This window comes from Callorhinchus milii, unplaced genomic scaffold (assembly GCF_018977255.1).
Source record: "Callorhinchus milii isolate IMCB2004 unplaced genomic scaffold, IMCB_Cmil_1.0 Scaffold7, whole genome shotgun sequence".
Lineage (NCBI taxonomy): Eukaryota > Metazoa > Chordata > Chondrichthyes > Chimaeriformes > Callorhinchidae > Callorhinchus > Callorhinchus milii.
In genome coordinates, this window is record NW_024704748.1 from 11,304,744 (window position 1) to 11,324,332 (window position 19,589).

The 19,589-nt window shown below is 37.9% G+C and overlaps 1 protein-coding gene across 8 annotated transcripts in view; it reads right to left on the reverse strand.

The window, feature by feature from the left end:
* Positions 1 to 11,702: 11,702 nt before the first annotated feature.
* The window catches only part of dlg5a (discs, large homolog 5a (Drosophila)), a 77,044-nt gene continuing 69,157 nt past the window's right edge, over positions 11,703 to 19,589 (reverse strand). For all 8 annotated transcript variants that reach the window (XM_042336737.1, XM_007898485.1, XM_007898484.1 and 5 more), the window contains 8 exons: positions 19,029 to 19,177; positions 18,117 to 18,287; positions 17,468 to 17,664; positions 16,897 to 17,040; positions 16,091 to 16,218; positions 15,433 to 15,542; positions 14,347 to 14,459; positions 11,703 to 13,497 (listed from right to left, as the gene is read on the reverse strand). In XM_042336737.1, the coding sequence (XP_042192671.1) occupies positions 13,394 to 13,497; positions 14,347 to 14,459; positions 15,433 to 15,542; positions 16,091 to 16,218; positions 16,897 to 17,040; positions 17,468 to 17,664; positions 18,117 to 18,287; positions 19,029 to 19,177 (1,116 nt within the window). In that variant the 3' untranslated portion in view covers positions 11,703 to 13,393. The remainder of the gene's footprint in view (positions 13,498 to 14,346; positions 14,460 to 15,432; positions 15,543 to 16,090; positions 16,219 to 16,896; positions 17,041 to 17,467; positions 17,665 to 18,116; positions 18,288 to 19,028; positions 19,178 to 19,589) is intronic.

Below are 19,589 nucleotides of genomic sequence, written 5' to 3' on the forward strand. Positions count from 1 at the left end.
TGTTTTTTGTCATTTCATTTTTGATAGAATGACTTTAATTATCAAGGCATAATAATATTAATAATAATCCTTGCATTTTGATATAGCGCTTTGCACATCTTCTAGACGTCTCAAAGCGCTTCACAGAATAGACTGTAAAGTGAATTGACTATATTTGTGGGCAAAACGCGACAGCCAATTGCGCACAGCAGTGTCCCACAAACAGTTGCGGATTGAAGTGACCAATTTATTATTGTGTTTTTTTCTTGAGGGATTATTATCAAGCGTGTGGAGTAAGGAAACTTGCCCAAGGTTTCACCCTGCTGGGAACCGAACCCAGGTCTCTTGCTTGTGAGGCGAGTGCTCTAACCATTGAGCTACAGGACTCCACATATGTTTATGTTTAGTGGTTCTTTGCATAGAGCAGTTTAATTCATATTAACATTAGTGTCCTTTGTCTTTCATATTAAATCCATACTCCATCATCCTTACAGTGCAGTGACAGCAGCTCTGATCAGCATTAGCAATGTAAAGTAAATGAAGAGGCATCAATCCATCTCGAGACAATTGGTTCTTGCCAATATCTCTGGACACAATGCCATCGCCAGTGGTAATCAAAATAGTGCCACCCGAGACAGGAGTAACAACTATTCACCCCTCTGGGAGACTGAGCATCTCAACACACCCGTATTGGAGAGTGATGGATGGATCACAGTTCACAAGATGTTATTTTGAAGAAGCCCCTCGGATGAAGGATCTCGTGCATTAACATACCATTTCAAACCAAGAGCATCACAACTGGTTTGCTGTTGTTTTAGATACCAGGAAATTCACCCAACAAATACAGTATATTCTGTAAAGCACTTTGAGATGTCTCAAATGATGTGATAAGGGCTCTATCAAATGCAAGGATTATTATTATAATTCGGCTCAGAGTGCTAATGAAATATCAGATAATAAGTGTGTAGTACCCAGGAACCAAAGCAGATCAGTATTAAGCAATATTTAGTGCTTCATGGACTCTCAGTTAATCACCAGCATGCTCTCCTAACCTGCATACTTTTTCAAACGTAAATTAAAATGAGTTCTTGTTATTGTGTTCAATCCAACCATGACATTGACTGAATTTGAATTATTTATTCAATAGCCAGTGGGCATTTCCTAACTCAATTGTGCATTCAGGATCATAATATAATGAAGCTTCTTGCAGTATACAGCATTTGAAATAATTGTTGTTGCCCTTTGGAGGGTTTTCCCGATAATATGTTCTTACAACAGCTGTGATACTCTAAACATTTTCCTTAGTCAACCACATAACCATTGCGAATGTCCATGCTATGGATGTTGACTAGAGTAGGATTTTTTGCAAGATAGTTTGGGAAAAGTGCTGGTAGTTTGTAACATACCCTTCTATTCATGCAGAAATCTGCCAAGCAATTCTGTTAATTAAGCCATTATTTCTGAGAAGTTTTTTTTAACCAAGCTGCCAATGCTTCAGTGTTTTAGGGTGCTGGTGTCTCCCATAATTAGCTTTGAGCTACTCTCACAAGAGGTGCATCGATGATTTTAAACACTGTTCTAAAGAGCAACTTCCAGGCCAATCAATTATGTTGAGAGTTTTATAGTGGCCAATTTAGCACTTTAGACATTCAAACCAAATGATAGTTACACTTTGTAACGACCATTTGGTTTTAATGTCTAAAGTGCTAAATTGGACTCTTTTCAGAGACTTACAAAAACTACTGGATTTCTGCCAATTAAGTCCTTTCCAGGATAACAACAGCAACATTCTTTACTTGTTTTATACAATAATTGAACAGAATGCATAGAATTATCAAACTCCAAATGTCTAAATTTAAGTCTGGCGACTCAGACTGAGAAGCAACATAAACAATTTATTCACATGTCTCCAGGAGGATTACAACAAGAAGAAACTGCATTTATATTGTGCCTTTCACGTCAAGAGGATGTCCCAAGGACATGCAGGATAAAAAAAAGCAAAGAAGAATTTCTGCCAACTTACCACCCATGAAGATTAAAATTAATCTTTTTCACACTTTCCATATTTTCAACAGGATGCAGCTAACCTCAGGTGCCATTTTTCCTTCTCTGTTTAACCATTGTTCAGACCTTCATTCCAATGGTAGCCTGGCAAAATAAAATTGATAAAGGAAAATATTAGCAAACCGCAGAAGTTTAAGAACATAAATCATGGAATGTTAAAGTGTCATTCAACCCATAAAGGCAAGCAATGTGAAAGCTTGCTGGACAGCAATATCAATGGCAAGCTATGCAGTTTTAGCTGGTTAGACTCCAGCGGACACTCATTTCCATTCCAACGATCTAGCTCTGGGATTTCCACGTGCAGGAGGGATGCATGGAAATCTCAGCTTGGTATGGATACTCTTAATCATGGTGATGGGTTTCCACATGCATCAGAAACCTGGCTGACCTCCCCCAAGACCAATTGTTCACATGTATTGGAATTCTGATGTGAGCATCTTTCAGAGCAAAGCTCCTACATTATGTATCAACTCAAAATTCTTTTTAAGAAATGTGCTTTGAAAACACTGTTTTAGTCCATCTTGAAGCTTGTTAATTGTAAACCTTTTGTTATTTGCTCTCATGCTCCACCTCTCCAAACCCCCACCAGGACATCATTCCGACATGAAAGGCGCTATGCAAATGTAAGTTTGTATTGTGTATTGTATGTAATTTATACGACATTTAGCTCCAGGAAATGTGCGCTCATCTGGGCCTTGATGTTCATCAAATAAGCTGACAGGACATCAGCGGACTGGGAGTTGCAGCTGGAGGAGAAGTCAATTTGGGTTCACCAAGATTACCCTACCCATTAGAGCTTTGGCTTCCAGGTTCTGCCCCAAGTAGCATGTTTGCTTCTCTAAGTCCCACATCTACAAAGACCAGATATTAGACAGGCACGATCACTCAGCTAACCAGCTTTGCTTATTCTTTTAAAAAGACAATATCAATACCAAAAAGTGTTTTTGGTCAGGAATTCATAAGTCATAATGTTTTCAGCACTGCAGCGCAACAACAATCGTGATCAACTGAGTTCCATTTGGCTCGTCACATTATATGTTGACAAACAAACATTGAGTAGCTTGCCAGATGTTTTCAGGAAAATGTAGCTTTGAAATAATCTTCTCAAAAACCTCATGGATTTTTCTCAGTAGTTTTCCATGAGTGCAACCCTCCAGAAAAGAATCACAGAAGTGAAAGAAATGAATGCTCTGAAGTGAGGGTGCTTTCAGTAAAGCTCCCTCATTAAGACGTTTAAAAGCACATTGGACAAGTGATAAATCATGTACTTACCTGACAGTACTGAAAAGACAGATTATACCTGCTGAAGTTATTCAATGGGATTAATCATTTGTTTCGACTAAAGTTAGAGCCATTTATAATGCTTCTTCAATACAATAATGAAAGATTGTTATTTTTAGAGATCTGCGCGCAATACTATAAAAATGAACTGACAGTGTCTGGGAGAAAAATTACAGGAGGGTTGAAATTATATCAGTGTTGAGTATTAAACCTGGAGACATTTATTTACTGTTTTATTTATTTACTGTTTTTAAACCACAAATTCATTCTGTAGTGGAATAGAAAATGATGCTACACAGGGAACTCCAGCTAAACATAACTTGACGTGAATTATATTCGTGCAAGATTACATGCAGTGTCATCTGAAAACTAATTTCACTTGAGCATTGTCTTCAACAAATACCTATATTTTAATAAAAAAGATTTTCTACAGATGTTGACAAAGTCTCCCACGCATAAATCAAAATCCGTAATATTTTTTCCCTTTTTACTGGATTCACTGTTTCTCTTCAGGATTTTTAAAAATTAAGTCACGTAGCTTAAAGCGGTTTAAATGCTAATTCTCTCTAAGAAAGAAAAATAAATTGCATGACAATTTTTTCAGCAGATGCATTTTAATATCATTTTTCTATTTCCCTTCTTTTTTGGCTAAATTTATATTTAAACAATTCAATCAAGTCACTGGTCAAAGTGACAAATGACATTCTGTTGTCCCCCACCTCGCCCCACTATTGGCGGGCGGGCGGGCTTTCTGCCACTCTGCTCCCACCCTCTGGAACTCCATCCCGCAGTCCCTCCGCCTCGCCCCCTCCCTTGCCACCTTCAAGACCCAACTCTCCCTGCTTCCCTCCCTGCCTTCCACCCTCCCCGACCCCGACCCTCAGCTCGGGTCCTTAACTCTGTCTGTCCAGCGCCTTGGGACATCCTCCCGACATAAAAGGCGCTTTACAAATGTAACTTTGTTGTTGTTGATGTTGTGGTAGTAATACAATCCAAAAAACAATGTGAATCAGCAAGCTTTCTCCAATGAAAGGTCAAGGAGACACACAACAAAGTCAAAAGTGTAACCAATATTGCTCCTTACATAGTCAATCCTTTAACAGTTATTGGAGTTAATGGTATTGGGGAATGCAGCCAAAGCTAACAAATGGCCTATTATTTGGAGTATGTATTTTACTCTCAGATGTGAGCACATATTTTTTATGATTGGAAAGGTTTTATTTAGTTATTCTAAAAGTTATCTTAGAAATGTTCTGCATTAATAGCTAGTGTAGCAGCGCATCATAATGATTACTACTGATAAATTTCAGGCAGAAAGGAGTACTAATTATAGATTCCATCCTTGTGTTTTTTCTTAAACATTGCTCATTCGTTGTCATTTAGCCCTGAATGAAGGTGAGCTCATGCATCTTAGAAATGAGTGTCGCATACAAATTTTAGTCAGATTTGGACGTCATAATAAGTTGAGTGTTATTGACTGAAAAAAAAGTGTTTCGCACAAAAGAGGAAAGCAGTGTACTTGGAAGCAGGTTTAGTCATTAAGATGTAAGAATTCAATTTGAGATCAGTGGAGAGTAGAGCTGAACCAAGGACTGGCATCTGCTGGTTAAACTTGAAAGAAAAGGAAACTGTTTGAACAATTTGGAAAACAACAACAATAGCTCTTAACTGTGGTGGAGCCTACTCTGAACCTGGGGGAGGGGGGAAGGTGGCCTTAAGCACGGTGGAAGACGAAAGTTTTCAGGCGGGACTTGAAAGAGGGGAGGGGGCAAAGCAGAGGTATTGAGTTTTGAGGCGTAGTCGCTGAAAGCACTACAAACAAAGAATTAATACTAAAAAAAGGAACTAATACTAATCATTGGTGGTACAGATGCTGGAAACTTAAGGCAAAAATTCAGTGCAAATTCTGAGAGCTAGGATGAGTTTGGATTCTCTCTTTTGCTGCATTATTGGAGGTTATTAGAGAACATTTTCTTGATAGGAATTTTGGGAATTATTTCACTGCAGTCAATTTCCCCTTTAAAGTCATTTGCATGTTAATGTCATAATTCTGAAATTGGTTTCTGACAAGTAAATTGCCAGAGAAAAACAAGGCATTTTCATTCTGATTATCAACAAGGAAATCAAAACCACTTCCCATAGTTACTACACTGTGCATCTTTAATGTTTTGCCTAATTAATGTTTTGTTTATACATTTGGAATTAAAGCAAGTTAGTCGTGAAGTGGGAACTGATTTATACTGATTGGAGCCCCGTTAAATAAGGAATACTCAGTTTTGGAATTCTGTCCATTTGCAACTTATATATAAAAAAATGTTGCTGAACCTTCTAAAAAAAACAACCATCTCTCAAGGATAAAATACCCTTTTTAATAATGGAATAGGACTGATAATCAATATAATGCATTTTAAATATCAGTACACCTTTTTATTCTGCCACGGTCACAATGTAAGTTTTAAGAGTCTGGCATACCCAAGCAAATGATTGCTTTAACTGTAAGAGAGGATTCAACATCACGACAGCAACTGTCTTGGGACTACATTTTGTGACTTCTTCCCCTGTGTTCTTTGTCACTATTGACTACCGATACTCCAAATAGCCCTGCTTTGGTTCTGTTCAGTGGATGGCAAACGATTAATACATTAGTACGACTACCATAGATTAGTTGGTAAAGTGTTTGGTTGATCAGACAAATGTTGTTTAAATCCACTCAATCTTCCATCCTCTCGAGACTTATAAAAGCATTGCAAATTTGGAGGTGCTGACCACTTTACCATGGAAACCTGCCAAATGTTGCTCCTGGAAAAGGGAAGAAACTAAACGAACCATTTTTTATCATCAATGAAAACATTTGAGACCAGTCTCGTTGGGAACATTAATGATCAGTACCATTTTGAACTCAATCTCTTTTTTCAGGGATATTTCAATGTAAAGTAAATAATAGCAAATGTATTTTACTACACATTAGTTGAAATGATCAACAGGGAGTTACTAGGAGGTCAAAACAACAACTTGCATTTATATAGCTTGCTTCATACTGGATAGAGTCCTGGAGTGCTTGAGTATGTAGATAACTGAAATGGAAAGCATTACCATGCTCACCATTTTCATGCAGAAAGTTAGGCTATTTTTCTGTTATGTATAAACCATGCAATGGCATAAACTTTAACATTATCTCACTTGTAGAAACATTATTCTGCAAAAAAAGGTACAACCGTTCTGCTTCTCCTCTTCAACAACAATCTTTCCCCAAAATACTTCCATATTAAGATATTTGAAAGTAAAATTGATTTGTGTCAAAGTGTTATCATTAAGCATATGTATAAACATTACTTGAAAAATGTGAGCAAAAGACTCATCTGGTTTCCTTTTCATCCACTAAGACTGGTAAACATACACTAATACTATTATTACTACCAGATTATCAGATAATTGGGTCCTATCTTTGCATCTCTGTACCAGCACCTCTTACTTCCACATGCTCCTCTCTAGCCCGAGAGTAGAACTAACTCATATCTGCAAAAACCAAAGGAAGCATTTTCATATGATTGAGATGGACTTTCAGCCTAACATTTCATCAGATTTGCACTTTGAGGATTTGAAAGGCAGATAAGTGCTCCACGACCTCTGTTGACCACCCTCTTGTGTGACTGTTCAACACTTACCACATGCAAGACAGAAACAAGAAATTATAAACCTGCTCCACCACAGACCATTTCAAGGCCCTAATTCCACCTTAATATTTTAACTCCCCAAATATCTATCCATCTTTCTCTTAAATCTCTCAACTTGATTCCTACCCCTAGCTTTCTGGGGCTATGCTCAACTCAATCCTAACCTCGGCTCTGTGACTGCTTTTTGTCAACTTTCTCTTCCCCACCCCCTAACCAACAGGGTGGTACTTTCAGACCTCCTCCCTGCTGAAAAGCACAAACTAAATGTAAATTTTATTGTTTTGTAACCCATTTTGTCCTAATTTCATCCTCAGAACAGACAGACCCACCAGGCTAACAGCTACACCGCTTATTTTGCAGAGCCCATTCAGAATTTTAAACACTTACACAATAATCTTTACAATCGTACCTCATCACGAAATGTTTCAGAGCACTTGAGTTTTCTGCAAAGTAGTGATTCTCACCTGCTGCAGTACCTTGAAGTGATTCTGTCTGAGGTCCAATTGACAGAATGTTTGAGTTATCTGTAATTAACCATCACCTGCACCTTGTCATTCATTATTAATTTGTTGCACCTGTACCTGAGTCTATAGATATATTTACACAACCTGGAAAGTAGGCCTGGCCCCTGATAACATTATGGGCTATCCAATGAAAACCCCCAAAATTTATATTGTGATTACAATCACAGATATTTACAGCACAGAACAAGGCCATTTGGCCCATCGAGCCTGCAACAGCTTATTAAACAGAACCAGTCATGTAGATTTTTTTTTAACGTGTTTCAATGCATCAAGTAGGAAGTATTGGACTAGGTGTCATGCACACGGTTCTCTAACACAATCCTAATTGAGTCAATGTCCTCTAGATCCATTATCTCAAAGGTTACGTTCTAAGAAAAGTTCAAATAAATGGCTGACCTCTGGTTCTTCAGGTTACAACTGACGTATGTTCCTGTACATTGTTGGTAGGTGCTGCTGATGTACTTTAGGAATGTAGCAGGCAGGAAATAACGTTAGCAATGCTTCCTGCACAAAGTCAGCAGCGATCTTATAGTCTCATGTTTTTAAGAGCAGGAAGCTGGCCAGCCAACAATGGAAACCAGTTCAGACACCAAAGCGTTAAACAAGGCCACGCTATACCGACTTCTGAAGTAATATCACTCTGCAGTATATTTTAAAAAAGCAACCACACCTTACAGCTCAAATGTTTAAATTGATAGCAAATTGGTCAATACCTTTTCTGCAGACCACACAAACTCAATAGTTTTCTGAAGACTTGACAAGTACTTGAATTGTAAATGTGTTAACAAGGTTAATTTGTGCACCACAAGAGTTGTCAAGGCTAAGTAAAGTCAAAAGGCATGTGCGTACAGTGCAGGACTACAATTTCAAGCTAACCACATTGATGTAGTTAAACCAGATCTACTATCATCATAGCTGAGCTATATAATTACATTTTGGTGGGGCTCTAATGAGAAGAGTGGAATTTGTTTTGACCTCTTCAAATATACCGCATTACGTCACCTGCTAAAGAGTTCGGCAAACATAATAGGTCAAAGTGCAACTTTAGGGACCACCTCCTTTTACCCATTGATGCCCTTTTTATCCAGAATGCTTACCATGACCACAATGATCACTTAAAACTTTTCCAAGTACATTGCACCCAATGTCAGTTTTGTAACCTATCACTTTTGCCCTTATGCCCAACTCTGGATCACTCATTCTTGGTCTTGTCCAATCTTCCTCTGCCAGCCACAATCCCATTGCCTCAGGCTTTTGTCTCCCTTCATTCCGTCTCTCTCCTCACGTGTATCCTTCCTGAAGCCACTGCTCCATTATTCATCAGTCTTCTTCCACAATTGTCAGCTTGGCTCAATTGGGAGCACTGCTTCTGGATAAGGAGGTATGGATGTTTCTGCCCCATGTTAAAAAAAATTAGCTCAATTCAGGCTGACACTCCAGCACAGTATTGGGAAACAGTTTGTCAGAGGTACTATCCTTCAACTAAGATATTAAACCCAGGTTTTGTCAGCTAGTTCTGGTTGAAGTTTCAGATCCCAAGAGACTATTCAAAAAAAAAGTTTCTCCTAGTGTCATGGTCAACAATTTGGATTTAGAAGTTGCTGTTGTGCGTGGAGCTCTGGAACATCAAGGTGGGTGGCATAAAGCTGTTCTTCCACCATGTTGGTTGAATTGCTGATAAGGAAACTCGGGATGACAGCTGCTGGAGGCATTAGGTAGAAGCCTGGCTCACAAACAAACACTCCAACTAAGCTTTCTATCTAACTTTATTGGTACGCAGAGTGAAACAGCTGCTCCAGAGGCTCCTAACTTCCAACTGGTGGGTGGAACCATCGCTTTCACACCATTCATCCTGAGGCTTAAAAGGGGCTTCCTGACAGTGGTTATCCTCCCATAATGGCCTCAAACCTGCACGTGTCAATGACCAACTTGTGACTATCTTCCTCAGTTATGGTGGTGGGGGGGAAGGCAGAGGGGAAGTACAAAGAGTGATTGCACCTCGGACGGGGTGGGGGCTAAACAAGCACCAAGCTGGCAATGGAATATGGGAAATGAGCCACTAGTTTTTGGTGGTCTTCGTCCAGCTCCTTAACCAGGTATGTTTGGAGTACTCCAAGGCAGTACTCCAAGCACTGATGGTGACAGACTAACTGCTTTGATTGGCAGAACTTGGGAGAGGCAGACCAGCCACTGGCTGTTGGGATTCTTCCCACCAAGCTGTTAATCCTACAAGTTAAAGTCCTAATGGATAGGACTCACTAGACAAGCATCACTCACTAAGCAAACAGCTGGAAGCCTTCAAGCCAGTGCTTGAAATGGCAAGGAATCATTTGTGGCTGGTTAAACACTCTGGGATCTCTAAATCTCAGCTCTTGCTAATTAGGTAAACAGGATGTGTCCCCGTTAGGGACATTCCATTCCAGACCAATGAATAGGCAATGTACAGACAGCATGGATATGTGGAACCCTCAGTCTGGTTTGGATATTTTTAAGCATGGCAGTGGGTTTCAGCATTTGTCAGGTATCAGGCAGACAAAAAAAATCCAAGCTATCAATCTATCTGAAGGATTGATGATTCCCTTCATTTTGCGAAGCAAAGCTGCTTTGGGCATTACAATGTGCAAAATGCCTGTGATATTTCATTGCACTTGACACCAGTTGCATGTGAAGCTCTGCTGTTACAGATTCTACATCAAAGGATTATTATTAAGATTTTTCTCAGTCTGACCTCAGCAATTCTTTCCAAGCTGGATTCATAACCAGCCGACTGATCACACTGCAGCTCACCCAAGTTCTGTCCACTGCAATCAATTGCAGTGGCCAGAAAAAGCAGAGAAAACACACTTCATGCCTTAATGCAAAATCACCCCCCCCCCAATCCTCCATCGCGCCCCCACCTCGCTTTGTTCTGCATGTCTTGACTGCTCTGCTACACCATCAGCAACTGCGCCCTTCAGGCACTTCGCCCTGAGCTTCTGGAACTCCCTGCCTTAATCCCTCCAGTTCAACAACTATAATCGCAGTTTTCGTCTCAGCTGAGATTTACACAATCACTCCCAGGACACATGTTGACTGCGTGAAGTATAAAAATAACGAGCTTGGATTTATGACATTACAGCAAATGTGAAGGTTTAATCATCAATGAACAGTCTTGACTCAGAGGAGGTAGTGAAATTAGCAATCCCTTAACTCCATTTATCTTGTTAGCACTTGTGGTACACACATGCACTTACCTGAATACATTTCCAATTCAGTGCAGCAAACTTCACAGAGTCATCTGCATCCTGGACTGATTTAGGAATTACCTTGAATCTAGGAGATAGTTAACATAATGGGAAAAAAAACAGAAAAAAGAGATTCTAAAGAGTGTCATATATTGGGCAACATTCAGTTTAGTGAGCAATACTCCTCGTCTGTATGTCAATTTACTTTCTGTCTAGAACTGTCAGGATCCAGCAATTGGTTGTCATGTTGTCTGCTAAGTTTGGGAAATGTTGGTGAATTTCATCATCTGCAGCAAAGTATCAGTTGCTTTGGACAAGCTATTAACTTGTTTGTGCAAACTTTCAAAAGCAGCTCTGCTGGAATCCATGTAACCTGAACATTGTTGATGTTCCTTCTAATGGGAGTGGGGAGGGGAAGAGGTGTAGAAAAACAGACCATTCGCAGCATAGGCTAAATGAGTAACTGAGTGATTGGTTCAAAAATAATACGTCTTATATTGTTTCTTTTGTGTTGATACATAGGATGTAGTGCTAGTTTATGCAATAAAGTATTTGGGGCGGGGAGGGGTAAACTGTTAACTAAGGTAAGGGACATTAGCACTGAGATTGAGTGTCCAAAGTTCTCATTTTTGACAAAGTTGGCCAGCAGGATTGTGCGGTGCATTTTATTGGGAAGGGGTGTTTCACTCTGATGCTATCTTAAGACATGATACCACAACACCATAGATCAGCAAACTTTTAGGAGCCAATTAATATCCAATGAAGGGCAGCTCATCTTCACACTAAAAGACGATGGTCAACAGTGCTTTGCCCGGTCAACCAGTGAAGGACTTTCATGACTGTATTTATGATGATGATTTACTGACCAACCTTTTGTGTGAAAGTGATGCAGGGCTGCAGCCAGGACACTTCAAATGTGATGAGAAACGTTCATCTTCAGTCACAGAAATTGACCTTTATTCTTGTACTAATCAATTTCCTTTTGATACATTTGATACAAAGTAACATTCTTGTTTCAGCACAGAAAAGACATCAGTCAGTACCTGTTTACTCTATACCATCTTTGTCACTCTTCAACTGTACCCTGCAATAACTTATACTGGCAGAAACAGTGGGAGAGTTGAGTGAAGTGACTGTGAAGATGTGGGTCAACAATGGGATTTTTATTCCCCCATTAGAGGCACACATTGTTCATGTCACTCTGCTAATCAGAATATCATGCCCTTAACTCAATAGGATAATTTTCGAATTTCATATCAATTTAAAATGAAAACATCCCTTTTCGTTACAGAAAGCAATCTACGTATTTTGTTCAAATGAAAAAAGGCTGTCATGCACCAGGCAATTAGTGAAATGTTAGGAACAGTCTCAGTTTTTCTTTAATCTTTCAGTTGCATTAGTCTGTACGTACAGTAGATAGCTACCTAAAACATGATACAAACATGAAGACCAGAAACAATCCTGTGCTCGGTACACATGGATTCACAAGTGCAACATGAAAGCAGAGGATACAAATTGTCAAAATTTTGGCACAATATGTGGAAAAAACAAGCATATATAAGCATAGCAGATTCAATACCAATCTCCAGACAGTGGCAACACTACAATTATTTACTGTGCCTCATAGCTACATTTACTCTGACAAAAAACCCTAGCCAGGAAATATTTGAGGAAATAGTTCCACAAAGTTAAATAAAATCTATTTGACTGCTACACACACAGGATTTTTTTTAAAAAAAAGCTCAACATAACCTGCAAAATTGCACCAGGATGAGTCATTTTTAATATTTACAGCTTTTAGAAAGTGTCATATCAGCATGCTAGGCCCATCTAAACAGCTCATTAACCCTTGCTACATGTTATTAGGCCCAACAATTAAGTATTAGTTTATACAATATGATCAGAAACATTATGCTGTTTAAATATTAAGATTCATGCAGAAAAACAAATTTTCAACAGACAAAAATAAAAGCAACAAAACTGCAGTGGTCTGCCCTTTACAGGAGTGCACAACATTCAGAATTCACTCCAAAAAGTACCAATCACAATACTTTTGTCCTGACCACATGACTACTCGGTACCAAATGTTTTCAAAAGGGTTCAAACTGCCAGTCAAATTTCAGGGCACCATCAATATCACATAACCAGGTAAACCTGCCTAATTCACATGCACAAACTTCACCCTGTTCAAAGGGTTGCCTCATCCAAAAAACAGGAATAAGAAAAGTTTATAAACATTCAAGTAAACATTTAAAACAAATACTCAGGAAATTACTTGTAAACGTGTGGTTTCTAAGTTTTAGTTGCAGCATTACTTATTGAAACTGTTTTTTTGTGGGGTGGGGAGGCGAAAAGAGTAAAAATTCAAATCAGTCCTGTTTCAGCTCAATTTGAAATCTCTTACATGACAGAGAGTACAGTTGATGCCAGAATGAAGTGGAGTAGCACATTTAACAGTCTTTTTGCCCAACGTTCTCCAAAAGCCTTCAGACCAAAGCAAATCATTTGTAAGCTACAAGTCTATTCAACACACTGTATCCTTTCATGTGATCGGCAATCTTCAGATTGGTTGCATGCCTGTGTTGAACAAGTTCTGAACACTTCAATGACGATCTTCAGTGGGAGTTTGAGTTGCTTAAATGAGGTCCTAGAGTGTTCCAGCTGGAATCCATAGGACTTTGTTTTGTTCTTGATCAACAATTGTCATGATCTGAGTGCAAATGTAGGGCAGGCTGCCTCCTTGGACAATACCTAGAAGGGAGATGGAGGACGATTAACAGTTTTAATAAAAACTTATGTTTTTTTCCTATCCTTCAAAGTTGAAGCATGTGCCAAATAAATCTGTGTTGTGTCTGAATTTAACAACATGTCCAAGGCCACTTTTTTTAAAAAAATTAAAATTGAACAATTTTTGCGAATCATTTTACAAATTTATAAAACAATTTTTACAAATCACTTAATTGGAAACCTCACCTGCAATATATTATGCATCACACTGAACAAAAATGTCACAAAAATAGACTCCAAAAGTCATGGACAAATGAGACATTTGAGTCCCAATGGATTTTTTATTCATGTATGAATAACAATGAGAAAATTCTCCATAAATAGCCAATACTATAGGCAAATCTACTATTTTATAAATTGTATTGGCCAAATCCTACAAAAATAAACTGGTTCTTAGATTTAGGAGAAAGTTTCTCTTTGCTGCCTACAAGTTAAAATGCTGACATTTGTGGAGTCCTGTAGCTCAGTGGTTAGAGCACTCGCTTTGCAAGTGAGAGACCTGAGTTCAATTCCAGGCAGGTCAGGGCGAAACCTTGGGCAAGTTTCCTTACTCCACATGCCTAATAATAATCCCTCCAAAAACAGTAACTAAATTGGTCATTTTCAATCTACGACTGTTTGTGGGACATTGCTGTGCGCAATTGGCTGCCGCGTTCGCCCACAAATATACAGTCAATTCACTTTACAGTGTGTTCTGTGAAGTGCTTTGGGACGTCCTCCCGAAGTGAAAAGCGCTATATCAAATGCAAGTATTAATATTATTATTATTAATCTACAATTCAAGAACTGGAAGCCAGAGTAACAGATGCTTACCTGTGAAAAACTTGCTGTACTCTTGTTCAATTTTTTGAGCAGCTTCAAACTGTTCCTTGGAATGTTTCTTTTGCGTACCTTTATCTTTAAGAAAGATTGGATCCTTTTGCTCTCTGCAAACCAATACAGCCATAAGTGCTCGATGAAATACACATAGAAATTTAATATTTAGAAAAAAATTTGTTTTATACTGGAAAATAATTCACATTTTAGTATCTTGCATAAGAAACACACCAAATCCATTTTACCAGCTAATTATTTTAGTTTCTATTTTGTTTAAGTGAAGCAAAGTAATCCATTGGAGTTGTACTGCATGATTTATGACATAGATAATAACTCAATGAAATTCAGCCTAATTTCTCTGTAACATTTTGAAAAGCATGCACATTCCTAAGCTAGGCATTTTGTATCTTGAAAAATCCATCTCTACATGTTTACACAAGAAATTTGATCATTTTTCTTCTTTGTTATGTGCTCAATATAAATGAAAAATGTAAGAAGCTTTTGAATGTTTGAAGACCAAAGGTAATTAGAGTCCTGTAGCTCAGTGGTTAGAGCACTCGCTTTGTAAGGGAGAGACCTGAGTTCAATTCCAGGCAGGTCAGGGCGAAACCTTGGGCAAGTTTCCTTACTCCACACAGAGCCTAATAATAATCCTCCAAAACAAAAAACAATAATAAATTGGTCATTTTCAATCTACGACTGTTTGTGGGACATTGCTGTGCGCAATTGGCTGCCGCGTTCGCCCACAAATATACAGTCAATTCACTTTACAGTGTGTTCTGTGAAGTGCTTTGGGACGTCCTCCCGACATGAAAAGCGCTATATCAAATGCAAGGATTATTATTTTAATTGCACCTTATACTTTGGTACCATAGACTTTGATATAATGAACACATACATATATTTTCACATTGTAGTAGAACAAAATAGCCCCCACCCCCTTTTTTCAGTTGTATAAAAATACAAGCAAGCACTTAGGTTGCAGTCATCAATTTCATTATTAAGCATCAATGCCAATTTTGCAACACAAACTGTTGTAAATATATATAATTTAAAAAATGCTTTAATTAAGTTGCTACTCACTTTATTTGCTTTAAATTCTTGTACCGAATGAATATGACGATTGGATATATGTGAATTCGGTGAAGACGCTCAATGGCATGTGGTGCAATATCAAGCAAACAGTGGCAGTCCTAGAAACAAGAAGAGTACATTAATGAAACAAGCAAATAGTAGTCAATTACCTTCGCATAATAAAATATTCGAAAGAGGCAATGGGGTTAATTTAGGTCTGATAAACATGTTCAAAAGCACAACATGTTGTAGGATGCAATGGCTAGTCATATAACTGTAATAGAAATCAAAGTTAGAAACTATGGTACAACAATAGTCTATTATCTTAACTTTTAGGTCTGCTTTAGGACACAACCACGTCCTTTGTAACCAGCTACCAGAAGGTGCCCAGAAATTATTCTGCATTTCTGAAGTCAGGAAGGATGGGTGCAGAATTTGGAATAACAATATATTTTTTAAAGATTTCCATCAATGTCAGTGAATTTTTATACATTTTGGAACTTTTGCAGCATAATATTCCCTGAATATGTATTACTTTGTGTTGCAACACAATAATAATATACAATATAGAATATACCATAATGTGGAATATAATGTTAGAAAACATATTTGTTACTTTGGGTTGCACTATATTTATATAAATTGCACAAGTAGAACAGAAGAGCACCTTCTCAGTTATCTCTTTAATGGAAGCCACCGTTGTAACATCAAAATGGCCACTCCTCCTCTTGTAATCAATGAAGAGATAGTCTGCTACTCCTCGCTCAATTGCCTGCTGTGAAGCTTTCATAACCTCTGAAAAGAAAAAATGAGAAATGTAATACTGCAGCTTTCAATGTCAAGAAAGACAAAACTGATCTCTTTTACCAGATTCTTCAAAGAGCATCAACTATTGCGCTCATCAAAGCACTGTGCAAATGCCAAATGCTATGTGGATTGCAAATTGTATAACCTATGCATTAAAAGTTACTAACCCATAAAGGAATAGTGATCACATTTCTAATAAAACCACAGTCTGTATTAAAACCATAGAAATACATCTAGGAACTGAATTGTACAGACAGGTTGCAACTGAACTGGTAGGTAAACATAAACAAATGAAGAAACATCTAAAATAAAACTGATACGTTTTAAATAGCAACAAGGGAATGAATCCAAGTATGTAATCCAATTAAAGCCTCATCTGAGAATTTCTTTTAACGAGTGCATTTAGGTTTAAACAGAAATAATGCAGCTGATCTTTGAATTAATGAAAAAAAGTTGACAATTATGAAGTTTAAGAACTGATATTAAGCAAACAATAGTACTTTTTAAGGTCAATATGCAACTTTTCTTGAAACATTTCTTGCAAACTCACAAGGGAGGAATAATGAAGCAGTATTAATATATAAATCAGGCCACAAAGTAAACATGTAATAACATAAAAGGAACATACATTTTAGAATTAAAACACATCATTTGAGTTAAGCTTACCTAATGGGCATCGGCAGAATTTTCCAGGGGAGTCTTTGACTAACATATCCTTCACAGCATCCACCAGTGGTCCCAGGATAAGCACAGGCCTTGGAGAGGTGCACTCAATTTTCTGTACTCTTTGATAAGCCAAACTTCCACAATCTAGCAGTGAAAAATTGGTCATGAAACACATTTAAAATTTGATACACCACTTAATCTGAAACACCAGATATGTGAAGTGCACAAGAACTGTTTTTATAATAACTTGCATTGACCCTTTTAAAAAGGGTGATAAGCATGTGGAACAAACTAAAAGCATGTTATTAAAAAGCTTTTGATTAATGGTTGCATCACCACTGATGTTAATTAAATTCTCTCACACTGCTGGGCTGTCATTTCCCCATGTCATATGAACACAAAAAGTAAATAGAAAAGGGGCACAGGATCTCATTCTATTTGCAGAAAGAAAATCAGCAATTTCTCTAGTAGAATACATCCTGAATAGCAAGGATACAGTTGAAGTTTCCTCATCTTTCATTCACATGCGTTCAAGAAAGACAATCAGATGATAGTCAAACAAAATGTATACCTTCCAGCAGAGGGATGGAATCAGTGCTGATGGCATCAAGAGCCAACATCTCTTTTCCATCTTTTGAATTATTTCTTTTGTGTTTCTGCTTCCGCCGGAAAAAGGATCTTCGTGCTGCCGCAGAAAGAGTCTTAACAGCGCCATTTTCATCCTTGACCTCAGACATGCTGTGTCTTCTGCAAAACTCCTGGTCCATCCTATCAGAGATGACACAATCACCAACAGCTCAGATTTGTTTTGAAATAAATACGTAGCTCTTTGTACAACAGTCAGTTATGTAGCAATAAGAAAAGATACCAATACCATGTCCTAATAAGAACAACTCTTGGTAAAAAAAAAAAGCACATTTTAAAATAAATTCGGACTGTGATGCTGTCAGCTGTCAAGTGTGATTTTTTATATGTGAGTTTATTTGGAAGTGTGAAACAACTTGCACATAACACAAACACTTTTAAAATAATTTTGAAAGTCCTACTACAAAATCTAAAATGAAAACACAGAAAGCCTAATTTGATCTCAGCAACAAATATCAGAAGTCACCAATAAAATTAATTTCCTAGCGGCATCAAAACACACTAAATTTATCTCATTGTCCAAATGCAATGAGTAAAATTGTGTTGCTCTTGACTCGGAACTCTGGGATGCTTACATGTATTTGCTGGGGATCTGCCCTCTTTCTAGCTTCTGAGCATTTTCATCCAGCTGCCAAGCCATCCAATAACCAAAATTTCCTTGTGGCAAAGTGTCGTCAACATAGAGGATGTCATCTTTCTTAAAACTCAGATCATGTTCCACTTCTGCAACTCGGTCATAAAGTGCTCTGAAAGAATAAGTGGAGCCATTTTACACTGGAACTAAAGCAATGGAAGATCCATGCACAACACAAAATATTTAAGGGTCAGCATGGTAACCTACATCACCCATCAGATCTAATGAAAGATTCACAGTGGTAAGCACAGAACAACTCTTTTATAACAAGGTGTCTCAGATGAAAACAACAAGGCACCACAAAAAATCTGGCAACTACACTCCCTTGCAGAACACCAGGAACCACCAACAACTTATATTTATATCGTGCCCTTCAAGGAGGAAAACGTTTCCAAGCCGTTGAAGGGAACGTTTTACATCAATATTCATTCTACAGTTAACTACAAAATTGGCATAACTTTTTTTAGGTTTACTCATTAAGTATTCAGTTACAGTTTTCGCTAATAGCAATTATCCATCCATATGCCAAATTTCTACAGTTATACAAAACATTTTGAAGAGGCTCATCTACAGTCCACACCATGGATCATCGCAGATTCAGGTTACACCTCTCATATTTTTGTGATCTATACACATTCCTAGAGCTGAAGCTGTTCGCTCGTATTTTTCTGTATTTCTGAAATCTGCAGCTTCCCTAAAACAACAACAACAAGACAACAACAACAAGATTCCATTTATAAAGCGCCTTTCACATCAGGAGGACGTCCCAAGGCGCTGAAGGTAAAAGGTAGAATAGGTTAGATAATCATACTTGCAATAATCTTTCAGTTTACACATATTGAAGAAGAAATACCTGATAAAGAATCCATCCCCTGGCTCATCTTTGATCCTGTTGAATTCCTCGATCCTGTTCTGAGCTTTTACAGAGATTGCCTCTGTAGTTTTCAGCATTTCAACGTAAGCCTGTTCAGCTGTCACATTACGCATATCAGTGCCATTGTACTGCAAGCAAAAATGTACAGTTATGAGTGACACAAGCATTTATGTAAATCAGGCCTCATCCGAACCTCAAGTGTGCATATAATATTTAGTATTTTTTCCAAATAAAACTGTAAAAAAATACATAACACTGTTTTCTATTTCATTCTATCCCTTTGGGTCATGCACCATTCACACGCTCTCAACACGGAGAAGTAATGGGAAATGTAAATCTGATGTCCTACTCCAAACAACTTCACTGCTGGAAGTGTTGATGAATTTCTTCTGCTGGACAATTTTCCCAGCTATTTTTGACAACAACCTTCAGCTGTGTGAAGGCAGTACTATATTTGAAATTATATCAGAAAATGCTATTTTCATTGTTGACTTAGCTTTAGATGATGCTCACCTAAAACTGTAAGATTGCATCAAAATA